Source organism: Protomyctophum bolini, assembly GCF_963924005.1.
Source record: "Protomyctophum bolini genome assembly, chromosome: 13".
Lineage (NCBI taxonomy): Eukaryota > Metazoa > Chordata > Actinopteri > Myctophiformes > Myctophidae > Protomyctophum > Protomyctophum bolini.
In genome coordinates, this window is record NC_137874.1 from 14345610 (window position 1) to 14371979 (window position 26370).

At 41.6% G+C, this 26370-nt stretch overlaps 2 protein-coding genes across 4 annotated transcripts; one reads left to right on the forward strand and one right to left on the reverse strand.

Annotated features, from left to right (window-relative positions):
• Positions 1-1025: 1025 nt before the first annotated feature.
• Positions 1026-5073, forward strand: LOC308327200 (uncharacterized protein). Of its 2 annotated transcripts, XM_080780432.1 has the most exons (8): positions 1026-1126; positions 2597-2981; positions 3091-3152; positions 3371-3422; positions 3751-3812; positions 4102-4144; positions 4530-4781; positions 4962-5073. In XM_080780432.1, the coding sequence occupies exons 2-8, from the start codon at positions 2609-2611 to the stop codon at positions 4967-4969; spliced, it is 852 nt and encodes a 283-aa protein (XP_080636558.1). In that variant the 5' UTR covers positions 1026-1126; positions 2597-2608; the 3' UTR covers positions 4970-5073. The 2 variants fall into 2 exon arrangements, with proteins under 2 accessions (XP_080636558.1, XP_080636559.1); XM_080780433.1 differs by lacking the exons at positions 3371-3422; positions 3751-3812.
• Positions 5074-5270: 197 nt separating this feature from the next.
• On the reverse strand, positions 5271-18116 carry LOC308326628 (aldehyde dehydrogenase family 3 member A2-like). 2 transcript variants are annotated; one of them, XM_080779595.1, is made up of 11 exons: positions 17981-18116; positions 17292-17460; positions 16719-16950; positions 13958-14043; positions 13365-13573; positions 13096-13213; positions 12202-12343; positions 11525-11691; positions 10535-10634; positions 8846-9084; positions 5271-6758 (listed from the first exon to the last, which is right to left on the reverse strand). In XM_080779595.1, exons 2-11 carry the CDS (start codon positions 17451-17453, stop codon positions 6744-6746), a joined length of 1470 nt encoding a protein of 489 aa, XP_080635721.1. In that variant the 5' UTR covers positions 17454-17460; positions 17981-18116; the 3' UTR covers positions 5271-6743. The 2 variants fall into 2 exon arrangements, with proteins under 2 accessions (XP_080635721.1, XP_080635722.1); XM_080779596.1 differs by having other exon boundaries at positions 17893-18092.
• Between the last annotated feature and the right edge of the window lie 8254 nt (positions 18117-26370).

Sequence of the window (26370 nt, forward strand, 5' to 3'; positions counted from 1 at the left end):
GTGTATGTATATTATAGGGGGGAAGGGACGACATCACTGTGCAATCACTGATCTCTTTGTGTGTGTGTGTGTGTGTGTGTGTGTGTGTGTGTGTGTGTGTGTGTGTCACACGCATGTTATCACGTCGCTCGATCCTAGTCTATGGTTAGCAGGTCTCCTTGCAACCTCCATTGGCATTTGACAATAACGGTTGTCAGTATTGCAAATAGCTGCATGTTGCGAGTAGTTACATTGGCAAGGACCAACACTAACCGTAGATGCATATCAGTCATTGGAGTAAATATGTGGAACTCACTAGATAATGAACTTAAAATGTCCAGCTCAATAAAAACATTCAAGAAACTATGCAAAGGGCATTGATAGGCATATAGCAATAAATGAATAGTAATGTATATTATATAATATAGTATATTATTATTATTAATTATTATTATGTTGGTACTACCATCATTATAAATAAATAGTATAATTGCTAGGAGTCATATACAAACTGTTTTCCTTTTTTGATTAAAATTTTCTTCTGTTTTGTTTTGTTTTCTGGTTTGGTTTAGCTCTGTAATGTAATATTTGAAGCTCATTTTCTTTGTATATTCATAAACTGTGTACTTTTATTCTATTTTATTTATATATATATATATATATATATATATATATATATATATATATATATATATATATATATATATATATATATATATATATATATAAACTTTTGTGATAAGGTGGGCAATATAAGCTTCGGCTTCAGCCCTAACCTTTTCGGCCAAATAGTCACCTTGTTGACTAAGTTGTTGCCTATACTGTATTGTTTTTTAACAAATTACCGAAATAAACTAACTAACTAACTAACTAACTAACTAACTAATTAACTAACTAACTCGCAACATGCAGCTATTTGCAACTACTGGCAAATGTTATTGCCAATGGAGTAGCATTGGTGCACGGTCTTAAGAAAGAGCGTGAGGAAGGAAGTGGTAAGAGTTGATAACATACCTCTCACACCGCTCCTCCTCCACTGCTCAGTAGCCCAGCCTTCAGTACAGGAACTATATTACTAGCCACTACAACTATATTAGCCTACATATATTTACGTTCATCCTCAAACAACTCTACACTCATTTGAAAGGTAAAGGACTGCAATTCTTTGTAAAGCTCTTTGAAAATGGTCAGAGTTAGATTACCACTTTGTATTTAGTTTGGTTTAGAAACTGACTTTGAAGTTCTTGTAGGCCTATCACTTAGTTACAGAGTACAGTACAGTAAAAGTTACGTTAGGATCTTTGTTAAACTGTCAAGAAGTCAATTAGTTGGTAGTTGAGTTACTTTGAATGTTAGTAAGTAAATCAGCCAGTTAGGTGCTGTAATTCATGGGAGAATGAATCATCAGGTTATAGCATGATACTGAAAGTGAAAGGGTCATGCGCTACGAGCACTGCGTCGGCACTCAGCACTGCATGCATTACTTTTTAATAAATTAGTTTTGCACTGTGACTCAAGGAATCAAGGAAATACATAGTTCACATAGTTCACTTACTCTGAGTAAGTGAACTATGAACATGGGAGTAACTATGAACATTACACACACACACTCACTCACATTCTCGTATTGAAATCAGGTTTGACATGGGGCTCTGTGAACTCTGAACCATTTTTATTATCTTGATTTGTGTTGTGTCACCTGCCACATTTTGATTTCAATGTGTTTATTTTAGCAGACAAGTTACGCTAGCAAATAATAGTCCTTAAATAATTTGCTCCGCATTTGTAAGCAAATATTTGGGAACAATATCACTGTGCAGCATCAACTTTTTGAAGTTTGTACTGAAGTTTTACACTCTACAGTTTTTAACAAGATACAAATCTGAAAATGAGAACTTGTATATTTGATTATAATATATGATTGATCTGGTTTCCAGGTAGTAGCTCATAAGCACTCAACCCAGTTTGCATGAAAGGTTATAAAACGTTATAAACATCACACAAACATAACTGTTGAATACACGATGGTAAATGTTACGAAGGAACAAAGTGTCGCTCCGACATCACAACCGTGGTGTCAGAGGTGATGTCACCTCTGACATCACGACATTTTAAATATACGCATAGCAGGTTTTACCAGTAGAATTAAGCTTTGGAACTTAAAACATTCTGTTCAAAACGTTTTTGAACACTTGTGTGTACATCAGTGTGTACAAATGTTGGTTTGCATTCCTATAAAGAGGATGGGTAAGTTGCACCTATAGCACATTGCCAAGTTTTGAGTGCAATCCCAAACCGCACCAATGTAACTACCAAAGAGTTCTCTAGTTGCATTGGTACGGTTTGGGCTTTACATAAATGTATTGTAGCTTAAATTGGTCAGGAATGAGTACGGAGAACACAAAATTAGGCAACAGCAGGCCTTGATGGCGCAGTACTGGCTGATTTTAGACTTGGTTGCATGCTGAAAATAGCCGATCTACAAGCTCACACGACGCGTTGTGTGAGCTTGTAGATGTTCCATTCAGATCTATTCGGCCGTTTCAACCTATAGCTGTCTCCCGTTCTCAATAATTTGCCCCTTGTTGATGCCGGATGTCATTCTCTCATGTTTCAGTCACCTGCAGTCATGGACGCTGTGGAAAAGTTCTTTACCATAGCAAGTTCAATCTACACTCTCTGTGAGAAGGTCAAGACCAACAAGAAGGAGTGCCAGGATCTGGCCCAGCGCGTGAAAAACTGGGAGCCGCACGTTCTGAAAATCAAGGAAAAGGGAGCCGGACGCATCTCTAAGAATGTGAACATTGTCCTCTGCGATCTCACGAGCATTCTGGAAGAAGCTGAAGACATTGTCAGGAATTACTCCTCTAATAATTTAGTGAAGCGTCTAGTGAAGGTCAAGAAGCACGGAGATGAGTTTGAAGATCTGAAAGGACAACTGGACGAAGTATTCCAGAGGCTGTCCACAGCTCTGCACCTGGAAACCCAGGATAGGATTGAAGGTCATTTAACTTTTGTGTATTATTGTGTTTTTGCACGACGTTACGCTTGGGGCCAAATATGCGTGCGCTCGTGCGTGTGAAATAATGACATCTACATCTCTTTCAACAGAATTGGTCTCCATTACAACAGATGGAGAAGCAAAAGGTCCCTTAAAGGGTCCATCAAAGCAGGTAAAGTGTTCCAACCTACACACACCTACGCCTACAAGTTTACTGCCCGACCGTGCATTCCATATACAGGACAATGAATACAAACTATTCAAACAAAGCATGCACAGTATGCAATGTCTAACAGTGGCCAAAAAAACAACAACATCTCAGATAGTGAGTTGTTGTCCAATAGCACTAGTCAGTGATATGATTGATAAAATGTAATGTGTTCTCAACAGGATGCTGTTGACGGCTCAACTGGAATTACTGGAATTACTGATGAAGAAAAAGGTGAGCTTTTTAGAGTGCGGAATGCACGCACGCACATGCGTGCACGCACGCACGCACACGCACGCACGCACGCACGCACGCACGCACACACGCACGCACGCACACACACACACACACACACACACACACACACACACTAACTGTATATGATTTTGTGTGGTACAGTACAGTACAGTACAGTACAGTACAGTACAGTACAGTACAGTACAGTACAGGGACCCCCTGGGGACCCCCACACGGTAACTCTGTCATTTCTCAACCGCGCTTGGGGCCAAATATGTGTGTGCTCGTGCGTGTGAAATAATGACATCTACATCTCTTTCAACAGAATTGGCAAAAAGAGATGGAGAAGCAAAAGCAAAAGGTCCCTTAAAAGTTCCATCAAAGCAGGTAAAGTGTTCCAACCTACACACACCCGTCACCTACGCCTACAAGTTTACTGCCCGACCGTGCATTCCATATAAAGGACAATGAATACAAACTATACCCTAAAAGTGTACTGTGACTGTATCTGATGTCATGGCTTCACAATGGCTCGGCATCACTTCCCCCATCAAGTGTCACAAATAGAAATACCGCACATTGTAAAAGACATGAAACAACAACATCTCAGATAGTGAGTTGTTGTCCAATAGCACTAGTCAGTGATATGATTTATAAAATGTAATGTGTTCAACAGGATGCTGTTGACGGCTCAACTGGAAAAAATGATGCAGAAAAAGGTGAGCTTTTTAGAGTGCGGCACGCACGCACACGTCACACACACACACACACACACACACACACACACACACACACACACACACACACACACACACACACACACACACACACATTAACTGTAAATGATTTTGTGTGGGACAGTACAATACACTGAGTACAGTACAGGGACCCCCTGGGGACCCCCACACGGTAACTCTGTCATTTCTAAACCATTTCGGATGCGTGGTGGCTCGCTGGATCCGGGCCGCCCCCCTGGGCGCGTTCCTGGGGGTATGGATGTGTTCCTGGGGATATGGATGTGTTCCGGGGACCCCCACACGGAGTTGCACCACTCACTTCACACGGGTGTGATTTTTACTATTCTCTTTTTCCCCTTGTAAACAGCACATTATGTGATGGAGAAGAGGGCAAAGGTGATTCAAAACGCTGCCCAAGTCATGGCCATAGTGGACAGCCTACAGGACAAGAACATGATCCATCCGGAGTTCTATTCTGCCATTGAGGCAGAGAACTTGACAGACACTGTCCGGATGAGGAAACTGTATGCCAAGGTGATACAACCAGGAGGAACAGCCGTCCGAGCAGCCTTTTATAACGCCCTTGAAGAACACCAACCTAACCTGTTCACCAAGCTGGGTAAGATCAGGTGTAGCTACTGTACTACTAAAACACTACCATCCTACCATTCCACAATCTAACTGTAAAGGCCTAATTGTTCGTGCTATATACATTTACTAAGTATAGACCATTTGGCCAATATAGAGCTAAAGAAGTCTTCCGATTCTTATTGCTTCTCTCTTTCTCTCACCCTTGCAGATGAATGAATTAAAGTAGAGAAAAGCAGCGTTTTGGGCATTTGCCCCGTCTTACCTGCCAGGACCTGCACCCCCTGTACCCCGGCTGTCCCCCTGCCAGGACCTGTACCCCCTTTGAGAGTACCGTTCTACATTTAGTTTTTAATTAATATTATTAAAATGTCATTTAATTTAAAAATGAAAAACATGAGTTAAAAACTTTTTTTTTTCATTGTTGAATGTATAATGAAATAAAAGCGTTAAATGAACACAGTGGACTTTACAGTGTATGAGTATGACACAACATAACATAACATATACAATACCCAGATTCGATTTAAAAACATTTATTAAAATCTCAATTACAAACTCATGAAAACGTCTGCAGGGTGATACATTCCCAAAGACGTTTCAGAGGTTCCATTGATTGAGCTTGACTCAAAACATTACTTTTCTTCCTCACAGGCACGAGTTCCAGAGAGAGACAAAAAGACTCTAAACAAAGTAACACATCATTTGTCTGGAATGGAATGCACTAAACTTGTGGCCATTTGCCACTAATGTTTTACAACAGCAAGTGCTAGGTCACCTATTAGAGGTCCTTCATATTAAGTATAGTGGAATGGGAGTGTCAAACGTGAAGAAAATGCATTCTAGCTGAATGAATTACTGTGCAAATATACTGTACTATATGGATTGAGGCACTAATCTGTAGCACACTGCTATAGAGAGAAGGGAGGAGGTGAAATGAACAGGACAAAATACGAATGCTACGTGAGCTTTGTGAGTGAAATGTATCTGAACATAGAGGCAAGTATATGGTTTGTGAATCCTCCATCCTGAGTTGTAGTCAAGGATTCCTTTTAACTATTGGCAGAAACAAAAAAGAACTAGTAAAAACACATCCTTAATTAAAAATGTGTTGTTTCCTAAAGAATGCCACTGCACAGCGATATGCAAGTAGCTCTAACAGTCAGAACTAGTCACAGCATTACTTTAAAAAATGCTATGTAAAATAGCAGCTCTGTTAATATTTAAAACATATTTTAAAAAGCTCCTTTTAATAGAATCCAACCTGAGTTAACAGGCTATAGAGCACAACATAAAGTGCCATAGATATATTAAGGCATAACATTGGGTAGAATTACACTCTAGCTACAGTGAGCCAGCAGCTGATCCTTCACAAGCAGAATAATAACACATGTATAGTGTAGCACTTTGTAGACAAAACTGTAAGCCTGGTGTTAACCCATTAGAACCGGGAAAGCATCCGTGTCATTTCAGATTTCGTGCATCGGCTATAATTCAAACAGAGCAGATCTCCAAGCTTGTACATCTGCTATTTTTGAACATATCTGAAAATATCTTGAAAGTGTGAGAACTACTGATTTAGGGTGCGGTCACACTTTGAGGGCAGACTCTGCCAATGCCTTTTAATGGGAACAGAGCGGTTTCAATGGGAACAGAGCGGTTTCTTGTCATTTGCAGGTTTCCTCGAAACAACTCTCCGTTCCCATTGAAAAGCTTTGGCAGAATCCGGCCTCATGGGCAGAATTAAAGTTTGGTGTGACCGCACCCTTAGAAGGCATTTTTTTAGAATGGGCCTCAGGTCTTAATGGGTTCATAATATTGACGTGTTGCGCTAAAAGGCACTTTGGCTAACAGCGTCTACCAGGTGGCAATAGGATGCAGTTTATATTAACTTCATACAGAACCTTTCAGCCCAGGTTCATGCAGGTTCACCAGACGTCTGGAGGGTTGAGATAAGTGACACTCTTGTTGTTGTTTTGGGGAAGTACTGTCCTCACAGGAAATACTTCTGTAAAACACATACAAATAGCTTTTTTAAACTTCAGTGACATGCACATATACACACTCACGCACGCACGCACGCACGCACGCACGCACGCGTGTTTAGCCTTTTCTGCCTTTATTGATAGTACAAGTGAAGATGAAGAATGACAGGAAAGAGGGGGAGAGTATTCAAAGGTCGTCATGAATGGGACTCGAACACGCAAATATTTTTTTGATTTGGTGCATGCCATAGGAGAAATAGGCAAATAACAATTGAGGGAAATAACAATTCTTATACATTGTCTAATTGTGTAGACTTCTTGTAAATTACGTAATGCATGTTTAACAATAATTTTACTCTCAAGAAAATGTGACCACACTTTGTCACCAAAAGGAACCAGTTGCCAACTAATTTGTGCTGTACATGCTCATGAAGAGTTGTGTATGGACTATTGACACTAACAGAAACTACACACTGTATTTATTCAAGGAAGCCATAAAATAATCACAATCATTTCTCTCTCACCGTAGCACTGCTCTGGAGCCTAAAACAATCACAATGGGGTTCAGGTCTTTACATATTTGTTTCCAGGAAACACACCTGCAACCACTGATTTGGGCCAAACCAATTCCTTGTGAACAAGGACTTCACTGTGTCAAAGAGAGACACTGGACACTCAAACTCTAGTATGACAGAATAGCAAATCATTTATGACTTTACATTATGTGTGCAATGTGCATCATGAATTTGTGTGCCGGTTTATTTGAACAGAGATATCACCCTATTATTTACTCTCTTTATCTTTAACTCTCTCAAGAGTTAAAGATCTATAAGGGTCCATGTGGTTACCAACTCTTCCATCATTTAGTTGGGGACCACCTGGAACCCCCTCAAGGTCCACTGGTGGTCCCAGAACCACTGTATTGAGAACCAATGACATACGCAGATACAAAGTTCATTGTAATTTTGTGTGTTAAATTGCATGGAGCCTGATTAGCACGTGCTGTGTCCAGGGCTCAAATACCGAGACCGTATGTATGCCTATTTATGCTAACAATGGAACGTTATTAACCCATTTAGACCTGAGGACGATTCTACAAATGTCTTCTAAATCAGACAGTTTTCTGAAAAACCTATGTTTCTATGTCAGTGGTTCTCAAACTATTTCATGTCAAGGACCCCCAGAATTATATGTAATTGGCCGCCGACCCCCATCTGAAAATAGGTTGTTCCAGGGACGCCCCCAGAAGCAAATATTTGAGTTAAAAACGTTCACTCTGAATATATATTCAAAGATTTGCCAACACCATATCTGTAATATGGAAATATTGTTCAGGATACTTATGTACAGTATATCAGCATACTTGTTTTTTCCCCCCCCATGTTCAGTTTGACTGCATCCTCAACCATAATTACAGTTACTGGACTTATGAACTTCTAGAGATGATGATTACAACCAGCTATCACCTTGTTTTCTCAAAGACTGATGACAGCTCAATAGTTCTCTGTTCTTTGCTATTACTGACCCCTACTGTCACTCTGGTGCATGTGCACATGCACTATTATTGATGGGGAGAGAGTGATGTGTGAAGTGGAAAGTGGGTTAGGTGTCAAAAATGCAAGATAGTTACAGTATCTGTGACCTCCGGTCGCAATAATAAGCAATTGCAAAACTATTCTAATAATGTGTAAGTATGCCACTCTTTCCACAGTGACTCAACACCCAGTGTCATCAATAAACAGAAGGCCATAAAATGTCACACATTAGATCTCCAACTCAGTATCTGACACATGGCGCAAGTTGGTGGTTAAAGGTCTAAAAGTCTAGTTATTGATTAACATGATGTAACCTCAATGAGACTGCTGCTGAGCCACATGTATTCAACTACACAGTATGACATTGGACTGTGACTATGAAGGCCCGACACTCAAACAGCTTTTTGCCCACGGCTATATATTGTCTTGTCTTGTCTTGTTTTGCACTTCCTAACATGTTTACATGTCATGGCAATAAAGGCTTCTGATTCTGACTGTATGATACTTCCTTCACGGGTGTTACCAGTGATACTAATAACTAAGCTGTTGTTGCATTGCACCCCCTGGTCACGTACCTGCAGCACCACAGCCGCCACCACCACCAGGGCGGCGAGCAGCGCCATGCGTCCCATCCAGCCCAGGTCGGGGTTGCTCAGGAGGAAGAAGCGCGCCCAGCCCAGCTTCTTGGGCGTGTGCGGCGGGTAGCGCATGTCGTTGACCCCCTCCATGTTCAGCTTCTTGATGAGGCAGGCCCGCAGGTGGCTGAGCTGGTCGAAGCTGTACTTGCCGTGGTAGCAGCCCATACCGCTGTTTCCTACAGAGAGAGGACCAGTGTTTTGCTCAGGGCTTCTCAAAGTAGGTGCTGTGGCAAGTCCAGGGGTGCCTCTGAATGCTTTGATAATATTTGGAATTAATTAATGACACCACTCTGACAGACCCTCTATAGTTTAGCAAAACAGACCTGAGTTAAACTGTACTTGTGGGTGCTTTATTTTTTCCCGCCATAGCTAGCTGTCATCACAAATGTGATGATTTGGAAAATTGGCTATGTCCAAAACAAATGCTTGCAATGTATTCAGAATCATGAAAACCCATTAGTTTGACCCGGCACATGCTACTTGAAGCAGAATTACATTTTGTAACTTTTGACTGCATATACAGTACTAGGATCATTATGTTGTTAATGGTACCCCAACTTTCACAACTTTCAACTTCTCCCAGCTGTCACAAAGTTTCCCAAAGGAGTTGGCTTGGAACAAATTGAGAGGTGATAGTAGACACCTTTATGCTAACACATAAAGGTCACATTCGTGATGTCACTAACTAGCCTTCTCTGTGTGGCGTAGGCTTGCCTCCCAACTTTCAGCTTTGGCACACCTGTCCATGACCTGTCTGTACATCTCCCTCAGTTGACGCACCTGCCGGGCAGTGCTGGCAATCAACCCGGAGCTCCCCTCGCTGGTACTGTATACTGCTAGCACAATGTTGTTTCAATATGTATAAAAGTTCAATATGTATAAAACTCTTGTATAAAAAAAAACATGTTGCATCACAACGCGTTATGAGCTTGTAGGTCGGCTATTTTCAGATAGCCTTAGTAGTATAGGGCTTTGTTTTAATTTCACCGCCAACTTTTCACTTTGGTATCTTGCAAAGGAAAATAACTTAAACACACAACGCTGTTTCTGAATCTGATATGATACAGAATGACAATACACCATGGGCCCTATTTTCAGTGCTAAACCCCTTATCCCTAAACTTCTTTGCCTTTTTTTTTTACTATTTTTACTGCTGGCTGGCTGACTGACTGACTGACTGGCTGGCTGACTGACTGACTGACTGACTGACTGATTCTATGATAATAATTCTATGATGTTAGGTGTTAAATGAAATTAACACCTTTGCGTATTGGATTCAAATATTCATATATTGCACTCAAAATCTAAAGAGTCTGCCATTCCCATGATAACACCTGCAAATCACACTATTATTGCTAGCAGCTGTGGTTAGCTGCAGGTTATATAACCGATGTATACATTTATATCTGGACTCTGGAGCATTCATCAACCTTGGTGTAACTGGAGATAAGCCAGTGAGTGTGATGCTTAATGTACACTCTGTTACACGATGGTGTCACATTCCAGAAATAGTAGATCTCCAAGTTAAAAATGTGTAGCTGGGCTGTTTTTGCTGCACAATGCCAAGTCCAAATCACTCAAGCCTCAAGTGTGTCAGAAGCACATTTAGTCCGTGTGCAAACTCACCTACTCCGCCGAAGGGTAAAGCGTTGACCGAGAAGTGAACCAAACAGTCGTTGGCCAAGAATCCTCCACTGGACGTCTCCTCTATCATTCGCTTTATGACCTTCAGGTAGAGGAGAAGAGAAGAGAGCTCTGTTAATTCAACACAATGTAAGCAAAGCCTAGTGACTGAGATATTCACCCGGCTCGACATCCAGTTTGAATATTTCTCATGGAGGGGCTGCGAATGTCTGCTTGTGAAAGCCATGGTGGTATTTACAGCATACAGTTTGGGAACCCCACATCGACATGTTTGGTCATAGCGATTTCCATCGGACTACAAACAGACCTGTAAGGCTTCTGACACTGCCAGTGGTTTCTGTCACAGCATCAGAGATCACCCTGTGGTGTGAGTGACAGTGATACGCTGATACCCCAACAAAACTGGAGCAGGAGAAAAGGCCTTTTGAAAACTGCGCTCCAGTCAAAATCCCCACACGCATGCCCAGTGGTTCTTTTTTTCTACTCAACCAACCCTGTAAATAACTTTTTCACCCACGGCACCCCTGAATTACATTATTATTTTAACCTTTGTCATATTAACGAAATGCAAATCTTTCCCCCAAAACTGGAGAGAATATTTGTTTCTATTATGACAGGCTGAAAATAAGTTTTATGGCGTTTCACCACTTAAACCCCAGCAATCCTATTCTGGGGGGAAACTTCACCAAAAATCGCCACACATTCCAGCTCACGACGCGTTGTGAGCTTGTAGATCTGCTATTTTTGGTGAAGAGACATGGTGTACTGTAGGCTGAAAAAAGATCGCACCAAGTACAGTTTAACTCGGGTCTGTTTGGTTTCTAAGTGGTTAAACTGATACATTCCAAATATTATCAAAGTATTCTGAGACTTGCGTCACACGTCACCCACTTTGAGAAGCCCTGCTCTGGAGCACACACACATATGTACATGCTGTATTCTGTATCCCTGTGTGTCATCTGTGTGTCATACCTTATCATCGGGCGTGAAAATATAGAGGGCGAGAGGTTTCTCTCCACGGTTGATGTACTTGATGGCGTCGTCCAGTCCGTTGACTGGCAGGATGGGTAGCAGAGGTCCGAAAATCTCCTCCTGCATCACCTTGGCACCTGGCTTCACGTCCCGCAGAACCGTAGGAGCTGGGATACAAGTACACACATAATAAATTCAGACTATCAAGTTGTCTTTAAACGCCACTAAACCCTTTGTATGTACTTACATACTTTGTATGTACTTGTATGTATGGGGTCCTCCAGGGCTCTATCATTGAAAATGAATAGCTCATCTACAAGCGTTGTGAGATTGTAGATCTATTATTTCTTCTGCTATGTGTATATGTATGACCAGAATAGAGGGTTTCATGTGGCTGAGCAGTTGTCATCTTTTCATTTGGAAATCGTGAGAGAACATCTCAATTATTGTAACTAAATGAGGTAACATGTTAGGAAGTAATTCAATTAAGCTTGACCTATTACGTTTGTGACTCAGCACTGCACAGTGCACAATGAATCACAAGTCTGAATATAGCCTACGTGAGTTTCCAGTTCCACAAACAAAAACTAACCCCACTCTCTTCAAGAAGAGAGTGCAGAAACTGAGAAAATTTCCCCTGTGGACAATAAAGTTTACCTTGACCTTGTAAGTTGTACCTATGTAGCAGTCTGACTCGTCATGGTCTCCTCCTACAGCAATGGTGCTGTCTTCAGTCAGGGCCAGAATCCGCTTGAAGTGGCGCTGGTTGATGATGCGTCCATAATCAGAGCAGGTCTTAGGGTCGTCTGTGTAGAAGTCCTGGGAAGGCAGAGGGAGCGTTGTTAGGCCCACTTGTCTTTTTTATTAAATGTTTTACTTTTTACTTCAATAGTACTCAGTACAACATTCATAGTATCGTATATCTCATATCACTGTCAAGTAGGTTCATAATCACAAAATAACCAGACTTCAGCATTAACACATTCAGACCGTAGTAGGATGTGTAAAATATCTAATCATATCTTATTGATATCAAAGGAAAGAAAAGTGGGTTGCCCTGCTCCTTCGAGACTCACTAGGACAGATTCAACGGCTACGACAGTGACACAGACGCAGAGAAGGCTCAAACAACCCACCTTGACTCAACAACACCAGAGTAAGGCCAAGGCCAAGTGTGGACAAGGACGGATCCATGCACACCGCACAGACTTATAGTCTGGTGAGACGTAGGAGGACCCTAGGCAGAACGCAAAACACAGTCCTAGAGACCTCTCAGTGCCTGCAATCCCCCAAGAACACACAAGGCAGGTGGAGACAGGACAATAGCTGGAAGCCTGGAGGAGAGGGGCAGTGATTTGGCCAATCACTGCTGACCCGCCAACTGGGAGAGTGTTGTGGTTAAGAGTCGAAAACATTCTAAGAAGGTTGGGGACCACCTGATTGGGGACCACCCTATGAGCTTTATAGATGGATTATAATGGCCTCTTTGATGTACAAACATTGGTTTATAACATTGTACAACTGAAAGAGACGTTGGAATACTGGGATGAACCCTGGCTGAGTGCAGTTACCTTGATGGACTTCTTCACCTCCTCGATGACACGGTCCTGGATGCTGGCCTCACACAGGATGTAGTCCGGGGCGATGCATGTCTGACCACAGTTAGTGTACTTTCCCCAGGCCACTCGCCTGCAGCACAGCACAGGGAGGGAGGGAGGAGGCACAACGCAGGAGACATTAGATAATGACTGCTGCAGTCGCACAGAAAAGATGAGAGAGAGGTTAAGGAGGGGTGATAGAAAGAAAGAGAGAAAGAAGGCAGGCAGGCAGGCAGACAGACCTGCAGGCTATGCTGAGATCACAGTTCTTGTCGATGTAACAGGGGCTCTTCCCGCCCAGCTCCAGGGTGACAGGGGTCAGGTGTTTGGCGGCAGCCTCCATGATCAGCTTGCCCACGGCGCTGTTCCCCGTGTAGACGATGTGGTCGAAGCGCTGCCGCAGCAGCTCCTGGGTCTCTGGCACTCCTCCCGTCACGACCGGGTACAGCTCCTAGTGCACACAATACACATGAATGCTATTTTTGAAATATCGTGAAAATGTGGCGCAAATCATTGAATATATATTCTTTCAGAGCGAACGTTTTTAACTCAAAACTTTTCTTCTGGGGGGTCCCTGGAACAACATATTTTCAGATTAGTATTCCTTTCAGCAGCTTATAAATCGTATTCAGCTATAAAATGTTGTATGTTTTGATAAAAGCATTTCAACGTAAAGTCAGAGAGCAGGTGGGGTCTTAGTTTGAAAATATTTCAAGTGTGTAAGAGTAAGACACATTGCTTTATCAGCATTTGGACACTAGCTTTAGTTAGCCCTGAGGGCCATGACATTAGAATGAAGATTCCATGATAAGAGTTGTATACAATACATCCTTACCTTGTCTATGTAGATGGGGAGCAGATCTGCCATGACCTTAGAAGTATGGACACACACCTCAGAGGGCTTCACCACAGCAGCATTTCCTAGTAGAGGAAAGGCACAAATTCAATAATGGCAACAGTTTTTTTCCCCCACTGAGGGAATACTGTATATGCTAGGCCCTAAAGACTATTGGCTCACAATATTTTCAAATGCTTCTGTCTAACAGTCAGTAGCCGCACTTCCATTTTGCATGAGCAGTCACGTGAATAAGTCAGACAGGACATCAATTTTGTCAAAGCCTATCCGTCTCGCTGCTTAGCAGAAAACAACATATACATAAAAATATGTATTGGTCTGTGCTGTGCGGGGTGGGCTGAAGGGTTGCACTGGAGTCTCATGCCCCTTAAAGGGAACTTAGGTAACTGGAGGGTGCTGGACTGAAGAAACTTCCGTTTAGAAAAGGGTAGAGCCCTTCAGCCCTCACACCATTATAGGTACAAAATACCTAATAAACATTTTGCTGTCTTTAATTTATCCCCCTATGTTATGTTTGTTGTCGTAGTTCTTTTGCGATTGGTTCTATATAACATGTGTACATGTAATGGGAGGGACGTATTGTATATAGTATGCATATGCTGTTCTATTCCTGATATGGTGTGTACTGGTGTTATAAAACTCCAAATACAAATATAGCTAACAATTTATTTTAAAGATATTTTAAAATATATGAACAACAGATGACATCTTCCAGGTACAGACTCTCTGTAGCATTCAAAGATTGTGGAATAGTTTCCTGGCTTGGGAGACAATATAAAACACAGACTTTTAATTTCACCCTTAATGGCTTCATCATCTGTGTACAAATATTTGGATTTCAGGAAGTAAATTCATCATCTACAGAATGATGTTGCATTGCCATCAGAGAAGAGAGAGCATTCATTCAGATGTGCATTTCTCCATTTGCATAGTTTTTATTATATAAATAAAAAGCAAGTGATATGCTATGGAGGTCATAATAGGTCAGAATAGGTCAATGTTTGCGTTTTAAGTTTATATGCCACCAGCAGAGGGCGCCATGGCTCTAACAATAACCATTAGGGGTTACAAAGGGTTGAGAGGCGCCACCTCCAACACATCATAGCACAGGAAGAGCAATGACCTTTCTAATCAGTGCAGACCAGGACAATAATAAGGGCTACATGAGTCTTTGGGATTCTTTGGACTTTTAAAGCTTAAAGTTTTAAAAACATAAGAGCTACACAGCCAGCCTGAGACAGACAGCAGAACAGAGTTATATAATTCTATCTCATATTCTATGTCATAATGTGTATGTTTTCTTTTAGGTTGCCTGGCTGTGAATTAAGTAAGATGGCTTCTGCTCTACTGAGCCTGTATAACCCTCCAAGCCAGAACTGATGGCATTGAACCACAGCATAACTTAGTCAAGGCCACAGTAAACACACACCCACGCACACGCACACACGCACACACACACACACACACACACACACACACACACACACACACACACACACACACACACACACACAGTCACGCACTCACTCACGCACACACACACACACACACACACACACACACACACACACACACACACACACACACACACACACACACACACACACGACACACCCCTCTACAGCATATTTGCTAGTGGCTTCACGTTGCCTTACCTAACCTCACACAATCAATTATTATGATTTAATTTCATTTTGTTTGCTATTACGGTAAAAATATGCTGAGCTGCCTGCAGGTATATAAATGAGGGCCTGCCAATTTGCGAGGTTGATAACCACTTAAGCTCTGTATATTTTGTTGCACTATGTACAGTATGTATAGTGAAAATAGCCAATCTGCAAGCTCACAACACTGTTGCACTGTGACACGTTTCGAGCTTGTAGATCTGCTATTTTAGCTATGTTTTAAATGTTTTCCTATAATAACATGCCTGAAATAAAGCCCCCAGGTTGTGTGGTTTAAATGGAGGCTATAGATTTAATGGACATTCAAGGAAATGTAAACTTCAATAAAACAAACTGTTAAACTGTTATGCTGGCTTACAGCATAATGCTAAACAGTTACAAGCAAACACACCAGGTTACGTTAAGGTGTGAGAGTCACTCAATGAAAGGACAGGTTTGGTTTACCTTGGCCTTAAGTGCAAAAGATCACTAATGGAAGCAATGAGTTCAGAGTTCAGACACGCGTACTCTTGTGGAGACACACACACACACACACACACACACACACACACACACACACACACACACACACACACACACACACACACACTACTTGCATTTAAATACAATGTCATAATTAGAACACACATGCACACACAAAACAAACACACACGCACAAACATTTGGGCATTTCACTAAATGTAATATCCTGCCAATAAGAAAAAATGACTGGCCAGTGAAATACACTGTGGAGCAGACTTCATGGATTAGCCTTTGACCCAGTTATGGCTGTGAGGCTGATAGTTATGCAATAATATAGCTAGCATAAAAAGGAACTGGTTGTCAATGCCGGTCAAAAGGCAAGATGAATGAAATGAAAATAATAGAACATTTGGCGAAACTAGCCGGCCTACAAGGTCACAACACGTCACATGATACACGCACGCACGCATGCGCGCGCACACACACACACACACACACACACACACACACACACACACACACACACACACACACACACACACACACACACACACACACACGCACACACACACACACACACGCACACACAGTACCAGCGGCGATGGCTCCAATGAGCGGCTGTATGGTGACGGCCCAGGGGTAGTTCCAGGCCCCGATGATCAGCACCACGCCCAGGGGCTCAGGCTGGATGTACACGGTGTCCGAGATGGTCAGCAGGTTCTTCTCCACCGGCCGTGGGGCGGCCCACTCCTTCACCTTCTTCACCGCCAGGTTGATCTCCCCCTCCAGACCCAGGGTCTCATACAGCTGGGTACCCACCTCGCTCTGCAAGAGACACACATGTTGAAGGCCAGGGATATAGTGGACTGACGCTGTCACAACTTTTCCCCCTGCAACATTTCTGACAAGGCCTGACCCACCCTGGGCCGCAATCTAAAAGATCAACCTTCCATTATTGAATCTTTTCATAAATGAATGCCCTAGCCTATTCATACTTGAAAATAGCCAATCTACAAGTGCACAGCGTGTCAGCAATGTTATTTTCAGCGTTTCACCTATGATTGTAGGCCTTGATTGATTAAATGATTGATTGATTGATTGATTGATTTATTGACAACGCTAAAAGGATTGAACCCAAGAAAGCACTATGGCTTGTTTCCACATACTTTATTTAGGTCTTTTTTGACGGCATCTGCAATCTCTTTCTGCTTCTCCACAAATAGCCGCTGGAGGTTCTTCAGCTGGCGGATCCGGTACTCCAGAGGCTTGGACCTGCCGGTCAGGAAGGCTTTCCTCGCCCGCTCCACCGCCTGCTGCTCCAGCGACATTCTGGGGCTGCATGGGGGGGACCAAAGTATTGTTTATAGAAACTGGAGAGCGGATTATTCTATGCTCTAATAGACAATGTGCTGTGTAAACTGACACCTCTTCATAGCCTATCGAGATGGCTCAGGTTAGAACTTAGTCTTTTGGTGCTGTCAGTTAGACGTATCCTTGGTGTATTCATTTAACTTTTCTGAGTGAGTCTGACTCTAGGCTACTGTCTAAAGTCTAGGTTGACAATGTGTAGTAGGCAGTAGGCTTACTAGGCTAGCTATAAAAACGGCGTAACAACGCATGAAGTCAAGATAAGCATCAATGTTTGCAGGTCTTAAATAAAATAGCTCATTATATTAGCTTATGTAAACGAAATAGCTCATTATATTATATTATAATATATTAGCTTATGTAAACTATTTCCAGAAAATAACAATGTTGACAGCATACCGAGCTTTCTTGGACCTTGCGCCCGAGCTGAGGGAAGCAGCGAACACGGGCGAACGAGAGACTGTTTCAGTTTCTAATTCCGTCTTACCTTAATGTTTTATTATTATCAAATTATGTATTTATGCCTTGCGATCTTCGAAAGTCAAATAGCAGCAGGTCGACCGTGTTTCAGGCTAGCGAGTGATCCTCCTTCAGCACATAGAGGAGCGATGCAGGCCCGTTAGGTCACTCCCCCCGGATGGAGGGAGGGAGGGAAGGGCGGTGCAACAAGATAAACTGATAAATATGAGAGTGACAGCAAACTAAATATTGAAGCATGCATAGTTCTTCCAGGTGTGACAATTCCACCATGCTTGGCTGAAATGCACTTGAATTTAAACTTTAAAAAGGAAAAAGGACTCTTCCTTATTGGGAATTATGTGCCACATGCTTCGCCTATTTGGTTGACATTTAGCTCCTATCATAGAGGCTCCTATCTAAGCCAGTGGTAAACTGTACGTGGTCGGGACTCGGGACCCCCAGGGGGTTCCTAAATGGTTTTGCAAGCGGGGGTCCCCAGATGAGTTGCAGTTGTGTTTTCACTCAACCGTAAACAAAACAGCATACAGTACAGTATGCAGAGTATCTTTAATTGATATATTGATATTTTTACAAAATATACTGCGTCACAAGTAGGCTAATCAACAAACTATAAAATATAAAGGTCAAACATTGTGCAAATTGTCAAATATTAACCTACCTAAGAAAGAGGCAAACATTGTGGATCAGAGTGCTGCAGTTCAAATATATGATTATCTTGGGGGGTCAGTGTCACGGCCTGAAAAAGTTGAGACCCTTGTCTGATCTCAGCAATAAAAATGCACAAATCTGCAATCTGCTAAGAGACAACACTGCATGTATATGTTTTTGTTATTATCATGAATGTGACAGCCTGCATCTGACAAAGCTATAGCTTTCAGTCAAGTCATTCTCCATTATTCCATACCATTATATTGATTGTTAATGTATCTTGCATGAATGTGTCTCTCTTTAATGTATGCCAGGGGTTACACTTATTATTTGCCAAATCTCAGGACGCATTATGATATTATGTTTTTTGCCATGCATTCCTGGGTAGCCTAAATATACTCTATCCTGAACGGTATAAGGATAGGTGGGCAGTGGGCACTGTAGGGAGTATAGGGATATCTGGGCATGCCGATGTAAAATTGGCTATTTTGTCCAAAATGTTGAAAATGAAATGAATGAATATGAAAGTATTAGTATGCTCAAAACATGCTCAAACATTTGACAATTAACTAAGGTGTAGTATTTCTCCAAAACCTGATTTCCATTCATTTTGGTGGCATAAAGAAGAAGTTGAGGGATTTTTCAATTATTTATTTTTTTAACATTTTGGACAAAATAGAACATTTTACATCAAGGTGCCCAGATGTCCCTAGTGTCCACCTATCCTGTATCCATCTGAACACATAATCAAACCACTCTGCTGTGACTCTGTTATATAAGTAATACCTTAAGTAAAATACTTTTAGAAAAATACCTTTAAATACCAAAAGAATAGATGAGTCCACAAAAGAAAGGATTCTCCAGTCAGGAGCATATGTTTCAGCCATATGGGCGTGTTTGTGGTGTGTGTAGGCAAACAATACTTAATCAAGTGGAGTGGCAGAGGGGGTTGACTATATTGACTAATATTGGAGTGGACTAATGAGGAGCAGGTGTGTAGAGAGGTAGGTTGGAGATGAGGATCTCTGGAATGAGGGCATGGTCCTGACACTTTTACTCAAGTACATTTTGAATTCCGGATTTTTAGGCTACTTGTATTTCTATATTGCAGTATTGATACTTTTACTTAAGTAAAAATTGTGAGTAGTTTTTACACCACTGGAAATGTTATTGTGCTAGAACAATTATATCAGAATCAAGACACGTACGAGCCAAGTGTATTCTGATTGTGAAGTTTCAACCAATTTCAAAGTCATTTTCCTCACTCCCAGCCCCCAGGTCTCTCATTATCATTTTTTTTATTTGAGCCTTGGAATGCAAAGACATACACTAATTAAACTTTTGGCCAACATTCATACAGAGAAAAGTGCCCAGATCTTGTCTGTACCTGGGAGTTGAAATATTATTGTCTGTGGCATCTCATTCTCCACTCCACCAGTTTGAGCCCTCCTATTCATTGATAACTGTCTAAAATTCCCCAAGGTTTTTTCCTCTTCCCTCTCTCTGTCTTCTTTCATCCGAACCTGAGCTAAAGTCACGCAGAGTTGCTAGCGGCGGTAGAATGTGCTGATATAATATTTCATTTCCTTGCCCCTGAGCCTTCCTTCTTCTGAGCCAGAATCTGTATTCATTGGCAGCTTATGCAGGCACTAAATCATGTCGTGTGGGTTCTTTACAATGTTGGACACCGGCAGTCTTTCATGCAAGGCCAAGCTGAAAGAGTCACACTCGACCTCTACTTCTCAAAGTACAAAGCACATGTACTCAAGTATAATTTTGAGATACGTTTGCTTTTCTGGAGTATTTTCACATGAAAAATGTCTATACTTTCTATACTACTGCACTATCTCAGAGGCAAATATGAATGTACTTTTTACTCCACTACAATTATCTGAAAACTGATTTTATTACAAAAGGCTACATTAACAACTTCAGCCCTAATATACAGGGTATATACCTTAGTCTATTTAAAAATAGCCGATCTACATGTGCTATTCAAAATATTTTTATGCATGTTAGGCATTTTAATAGGCTACTTCTGAAATGGGACATTCTACATATTGAGTAGGCCTACTTTTGTAGCTACTTCTCAGCCCCCCCCCCCCCCCCCCACACACTCTGCCCTGCCACCACCTGGATTAGGCCTAGATATCTCTCGGGATGGCAGGAAATGTGGACAGAGTTTCCACATCAAACGGTTGAGCCGTGGAGGTGTGTTTGTGTATTGTGAGGGAAGAGGCAGGGCAGTGGGTGTGAGAGAGGAGGGCAAAGCGTCATTCACACCTGACTGTCAAGCCTGACCTGCAGGAGTGTGGCTATGCAGTGGTGGAACCACGAACCACCACACACACACACACACACACACACACACACACACACACACACACACACACACACACACACACACACACACACACACACACACACACACGCTGATGAATAAAATGTGAGTGTAGTCATGGTATCCGGAGAACTCGCCAGTTTAACAACTTGCCGCAGCAAAGATTATAGTTTATAGTTCATTTCCAAAGTGATCAAATTATTTTGTGCAATTAAATGGTCAGCTATTCAATGATAAAAGGTTGAGTATGTGAATACCAATGATAGTATAGGCCTACCAATTCAGGATATTGTTTACTAATGAATTACATATAGTTTCGGTACTTTGGTGTTTAAACTTTATAGCATTCCCACTTCATCTAGTGTGAACTCTATACAACTATCCCCTCTCTCTCTCTCTCTCTCTCTCTCTCTCTCTCTCTCTCTCTCTCTCTCTCTCTCTCTCTCTCTCTCTCAATTCAATGCAGTTTAAATGAAGGTGAAGTAAAATGTAGGCCTACTAAACCGCAGCAAGTCGGTAAACTGTTCTCTGGTATCCATTCATCTTGCATCACGTCATTCACGTGTACAGTTTTCTTCCTGGAAATAAAAATGACACACACACACACACACACACACACACACACACACACACACACACACACACACACACACACACACACACACACACACACACACACACACACACACACACACACACACACACACACACAGTCTGGAGAACAGAAAGGGACAAATAACAGAAAGTGGCAATCAAAATACACACAAACACAACAAAATAGTTACAACAATATCAGTAGAACACAATAGACAATTTGTTATCTCATGTCTGCTCTAGTCAAATAAATTGATTCATATAAGAATTTCATAATCTGAAAGGATACTATTGGCAATGGACATCACCAGTATAGACATGCATATTGCACACCCTTGTTTGTTTATTTCATCCCAACACAAGTCCACAAAAGCAAACCCTGGTGGCAAGAATGTATTCCTCACTGCAAGTTTGCAGGCTGAATATGGTCTTGAATAACAATTAATAATTCATGTAGAAAGAGTGCAAGCACAACTCAGTCACATGTAATAATCAATCATAATGGGTGCACAGCTCAGATGAGTTCAATAAAAGCATTAAGTGTCCTCCGGTTACTCTTTATTCGGGTAGACACATAAATGTTTTGAGCCCGTCATTCTTCTGTATATTGAACTTCTAGCGTACACCTGCATGGTATATGATTATTATTTGAATTGTTTGTGATGAGATGTGATCGCATTTTTTTCTCTAGTTTGTCTGCTGAGCTCCACACGCATGGCACCATGATGGCATTCCCCAGATTTTATTTCCTGCTTTCTCTTTTTTTATTTTTCTTAATGATATGATAGTCACATGTGACTCATGATCTACATTGAGGAGGAAACGTGGAAAAGAAAGTACCTGGTGGTACTAAAAGACAGGGACGTGCACACATAGACATCAAAGGGTGGTTCAGCCCCTGCCCTTTTACCCGTCTGTAAAACAACTGCCCTCTCCAGACCACGAATGCAGCATTTACTATGGTGAAAGAAATGCAAATGCCACGCATTCAGGAGAATTGCTTTTTTCTCTCCGAAGTCTCCTAAACTTGAACACAGAATTTTGCGTTGAACAAATTTGTTTTGTAATCCATGTCGTACACACTGCATCTCCACTATACCTAAAGAGTGCTGGGTTGCGCCCCGAAAATAGCTGATCTACAAGCTCTCAGTGCGTCACAGCGTGACACGTTGTGAGCTTGTAGATCTGCACTTTTTGCTATTTTTGGTCCGAAAGTGCCATCTTACGGGATTTCAGCCCCTGCCTCTCTAACACTCTCTGCACGTCCCTGCTAAAAGAGTTCAGCCACTACCATGCAGTGAATATGTGCCATAAACTGCTTGAAAGAGTTCCCTCCTGTCATTATTGTCTGTCTTGTTAATGTGTCTGTCTGTCTTCCCCTCGTTCTCAAACACCCTAACACTATTTTATACTCAATTCATTGTACAAATGTCATGCGGCCAAAATAACCATCTGCTATTTTAGATTTTTTTGAATGCTGAAAATACTTGCCTTTGACATGCCCAAAATAGATGTTCATTTTTGCTTAAAGGACCACTACACGACTTTTCAATTCATCTTCGTTTAATTGGTCCACTCCTCACTAATGTTCATGATAAAATAGCACTTATTTTTTTCAGTCTGTGTCTCATAGGAGGGCTGTTGGCAGTTCAGAAACCCCTCCACCATTTAGATTTTTATTATCGTGAGAACGATGGCTTCCATCATCGCATTGCAACTTTTCAGTAAAGCCTGCGGTTTCTATGCCCATGTACAGCCAGACACAGACTGAGTCGAATAAAATGGTGGCATTTTATCATGAACATTAATGAGGGCCAATTATATGAAGATAGATTGAAAAGTGGTCCTTTAAAGGAAGAATTTCATTGATACAACAATGTTGATATAGTGCATATGGCCTGCCCTACTGTATTGGTTTGCTGTATTCATATTCTGAATTACAAGCCCATGCAGTCTGTGCATGGGAAACATGACTGTGTTGTTGTTTGCATAGGCAAATGCTACCAACAGGCCCTGGGGCAACAAGCTTTTCAAGGCCTGCTACTCAGCGACAAGGCTGAGAGTACAAGGGAAGGTATTAAAAACGTGAGGGCCCTGTGTAGAGACTGATAGGGAACTACTGTATATAGGGAACTCTATAAAACATTCAACTCTAAACATTTAATCACTGCCCACATTTAGCAAAACAAACAATATCAATATCAATCTGTAACCTTTCACCCTTGCCAATTTTTTAACGTCAATGTTATCATTCCATGCAAAGCTGCACAGGAAAAATACAAATTGTTCATTTAGTGTAGGGCGTAGGCTATACAGAGTTACATTAGCACATACATTTATGAAGGCAAAATAAAGCCTTCTATTCTAATTGCAAACAATCTACAACATGCAAAAGTAACTCCATTGACAGACGGGGGAAAGTAGGCCTATAGATATAGTATAGTATCAGGGGTGAAGGTTCAAGGTGCCCACGCTTTTTTGACTTGAGAGCTATTTTCAAAATGAAAGATGGTCCTCAAAGTGGGTCTGGGGACCCCCAGGGGTCCTTGAGAGTGTCAGCTTTATCTCTATAAAATCTTGAAAACAAGAAAGATTTTAACAACACAAATCTTGGGTTCTTATCAGGTGGATACTGGCCAAATATTTGGGGGTCCTTGACATTAAAAGAAGTTAGGTTGAACATGTGTAAATTATTTATTTTTACTAGAATTTACTAAAACATGCTATGAGTTGTAAACACCATGCACGTTTTCATGTCATATATTCTTGCATAGCCTATATATTCTTTAGTTGTCTAAAACAATTGCAACAGCATTGCATTCATTTTTTTATGCATGGCGTCTATGCTCCTTATCGCAACAATATAATAGGCCTCGCCTATCATGGCGTGGATCAAAGTGTGAAAGCGGTCATAAGTGGGGTCGATTCAGAAGCATGTGACCCGAACTGGTTTCGATGGCTTGCATGATCCATATCGCTCATGCCATATTCACATGGTATCGATCCATTGTTGTCTTAATAGCCTACATGTCACGCGGTGATGCGGCCAACATAGATTATGACGATCACAATACAACGACCCTTTGTCCCCAGCGTCAGGTGTAAATGAGCATCTATCATCATACTTCAGCCTGGATGGAAAGTAGCCTGTTTATTTATCCTCTTTTTATATTAAAATATAATGCGTCATGTGTAGACCTATATGCTGTGATTTGACACATACAATATAAGATTAGTAGATTACCTAACCTAGTCCCAAGATCGGCGGTTTTATTTGCAATATTATAGCAATAGACTATAGGCTATACACAATTAAAAGTAGCTAATCATTATAGGCCTACAGAACAACAGTAGGCCTATGATGTTTCTTGACAAGACCTGACTGTAATTTAGGCTATGCATGTTCATGTTGCAGCGGGTAAATTATGGCAATTTGAACGAATTTATGCGTGCTGCTGTGTCGCTTAATAGCCTAATAACTATTTAACTAAAGCAATTTTGTTGAGTAGGCTAGGCCTAGTAAAAGGTGTAATCTATCCTCTGTCTTATAGCCTATACAGATGATGGAATATGATGGAGAATATTTTATATATAGGCCTATACTAGGCTATAATAAATAAATGTTACACACGCAATTGTGTTAACAGCATCATGAATCAGTTGGCGTACATGTGGCCATGGACGTCTAGGGCCTATAGGTTATTCTGTCTGGCACAGTATGGCACTGGCACTGACTTTGGACGTGGCCTTATCCGGCGTTTTGAAGTCTAGAGAACGATAGATGGGGAACGACACACTACCGGTCAGGAAGGAGAAGAACTAAGAAGTAGTACTGTAGTAGTCCGATTTGTCACCTTACACACACGTACATGAAATGAAGCTCACACTCTCACAGCCAGTCAATACACTTTCTCGCCTTCGCCATCTCTTGAACCCGTGTTCGCTGCACACCGGGGGGCGATGCGGTCCAAAGGAAAAGGGATGCGGGCTAGACTGGAGTGTCTGTCAAATCCTCAACGTTCATGTGACGTACGTGACCACGAGAGAGTGTACAAATAACGTAACCAAATGGACCCGCAAGTGTCAAATTGGGTTACAGGCTTACAGTTTGATAAATTAAAACCGATATTCTGCTGTAGGCTATCCTACCCCTCTCTTTTTGTGCGTCAAAGGAGTGATTGTAAATTTTGCCACATCACATGACCTTGCTGCCCGTGATGGGATAAGCGTTAGATCGGTCTGGGTCCTTAATGGGCCGATTAGGGTTGTCGGGGATCAAAGGGACACCTATTAGACCAGGGCGCACAGCACTTCAAAGGCACGCGTTTGTAAAAGAGACATGTGATCATATCTATTGAGGGCTATAGGTAGGCCTGATGGCTGTCTGTGGTGGGGGTAGTCTGGTACTATAAAAAGGGTCGCAGCACTATTTTTGTCAGTACAGTCTCAATCAGTCTCCAGGAGAAGCACCTCGAAAGACAGTGGATATAGCCTGCTGTATCACATTTGGATTTATTATTATTCGGAGGTATATATGATGGAGGCGTTTGGATTGGATTACACGACTGTTTCAGAGATGAGTGCACTTTACCCAGGAGGAGGACATTACTGGTCAACTGGAACATGTCTGGATGTGAACCAGATCGATGACTTTTCACCAGAGCCCAGAGGTAAGAGAACTCTATTTAACCAAACTGGTGTGTTTTATTTAAGTTCTTGAAGAACTTGCATATAGCCTATGTGCTGCTCCTTCACATTCTGAATTAAAAAGTAGTAATTTGCCCTGGAAACTCGGTTGAATCCAATGCGTAAAA

Bases quoted from the DNA above. Each gene is read 5' to 3' on its own strand.
- LOC308326628 (XM_080779595.1), bottom strand. From the start codon at position 17,453: ATGTCGCTGGAGCAGCAGGCGGTGGAGCGGGCGAGGAAAGCCTTCCTG. The intron at 13,574-13,957 runs GTAAGGATGTAT...TGTGTGCACTAG, and splicing joins TCCCCATCTACATAGACAAG to GAGCTGTACCCGGTCGTGAC. The intron at 11,692-12,201 runs GTACAACTTACA...CTTGTATCCCAG, and splicing joins CGAGTCAGACTGCTACATAG to CTCCTACGGTTCTGCGGGAC.
- LOC308327200 (XM_080780432.1), top strand. From the start codon at position 2,609: ATGGACGCTGTGGAAAAGTTCTTTACCATAGCAAGTTCAATCTACACT. The intron at 3,813-4,101 runs GTAAAGTGTTCC...TGTGTTCAACAG, and splicing joins TAAAAGTTCCATCAAAGCAG to GATGCTGTTGACGGCTCAAC. The intron at 4,145-4,529 runs GTGAGCTTTTTA...CCTTGTAAACAG, and splicing joins AAAAAATGATGCAGAAAAAG to CACATTATGTGATGGAGAAG.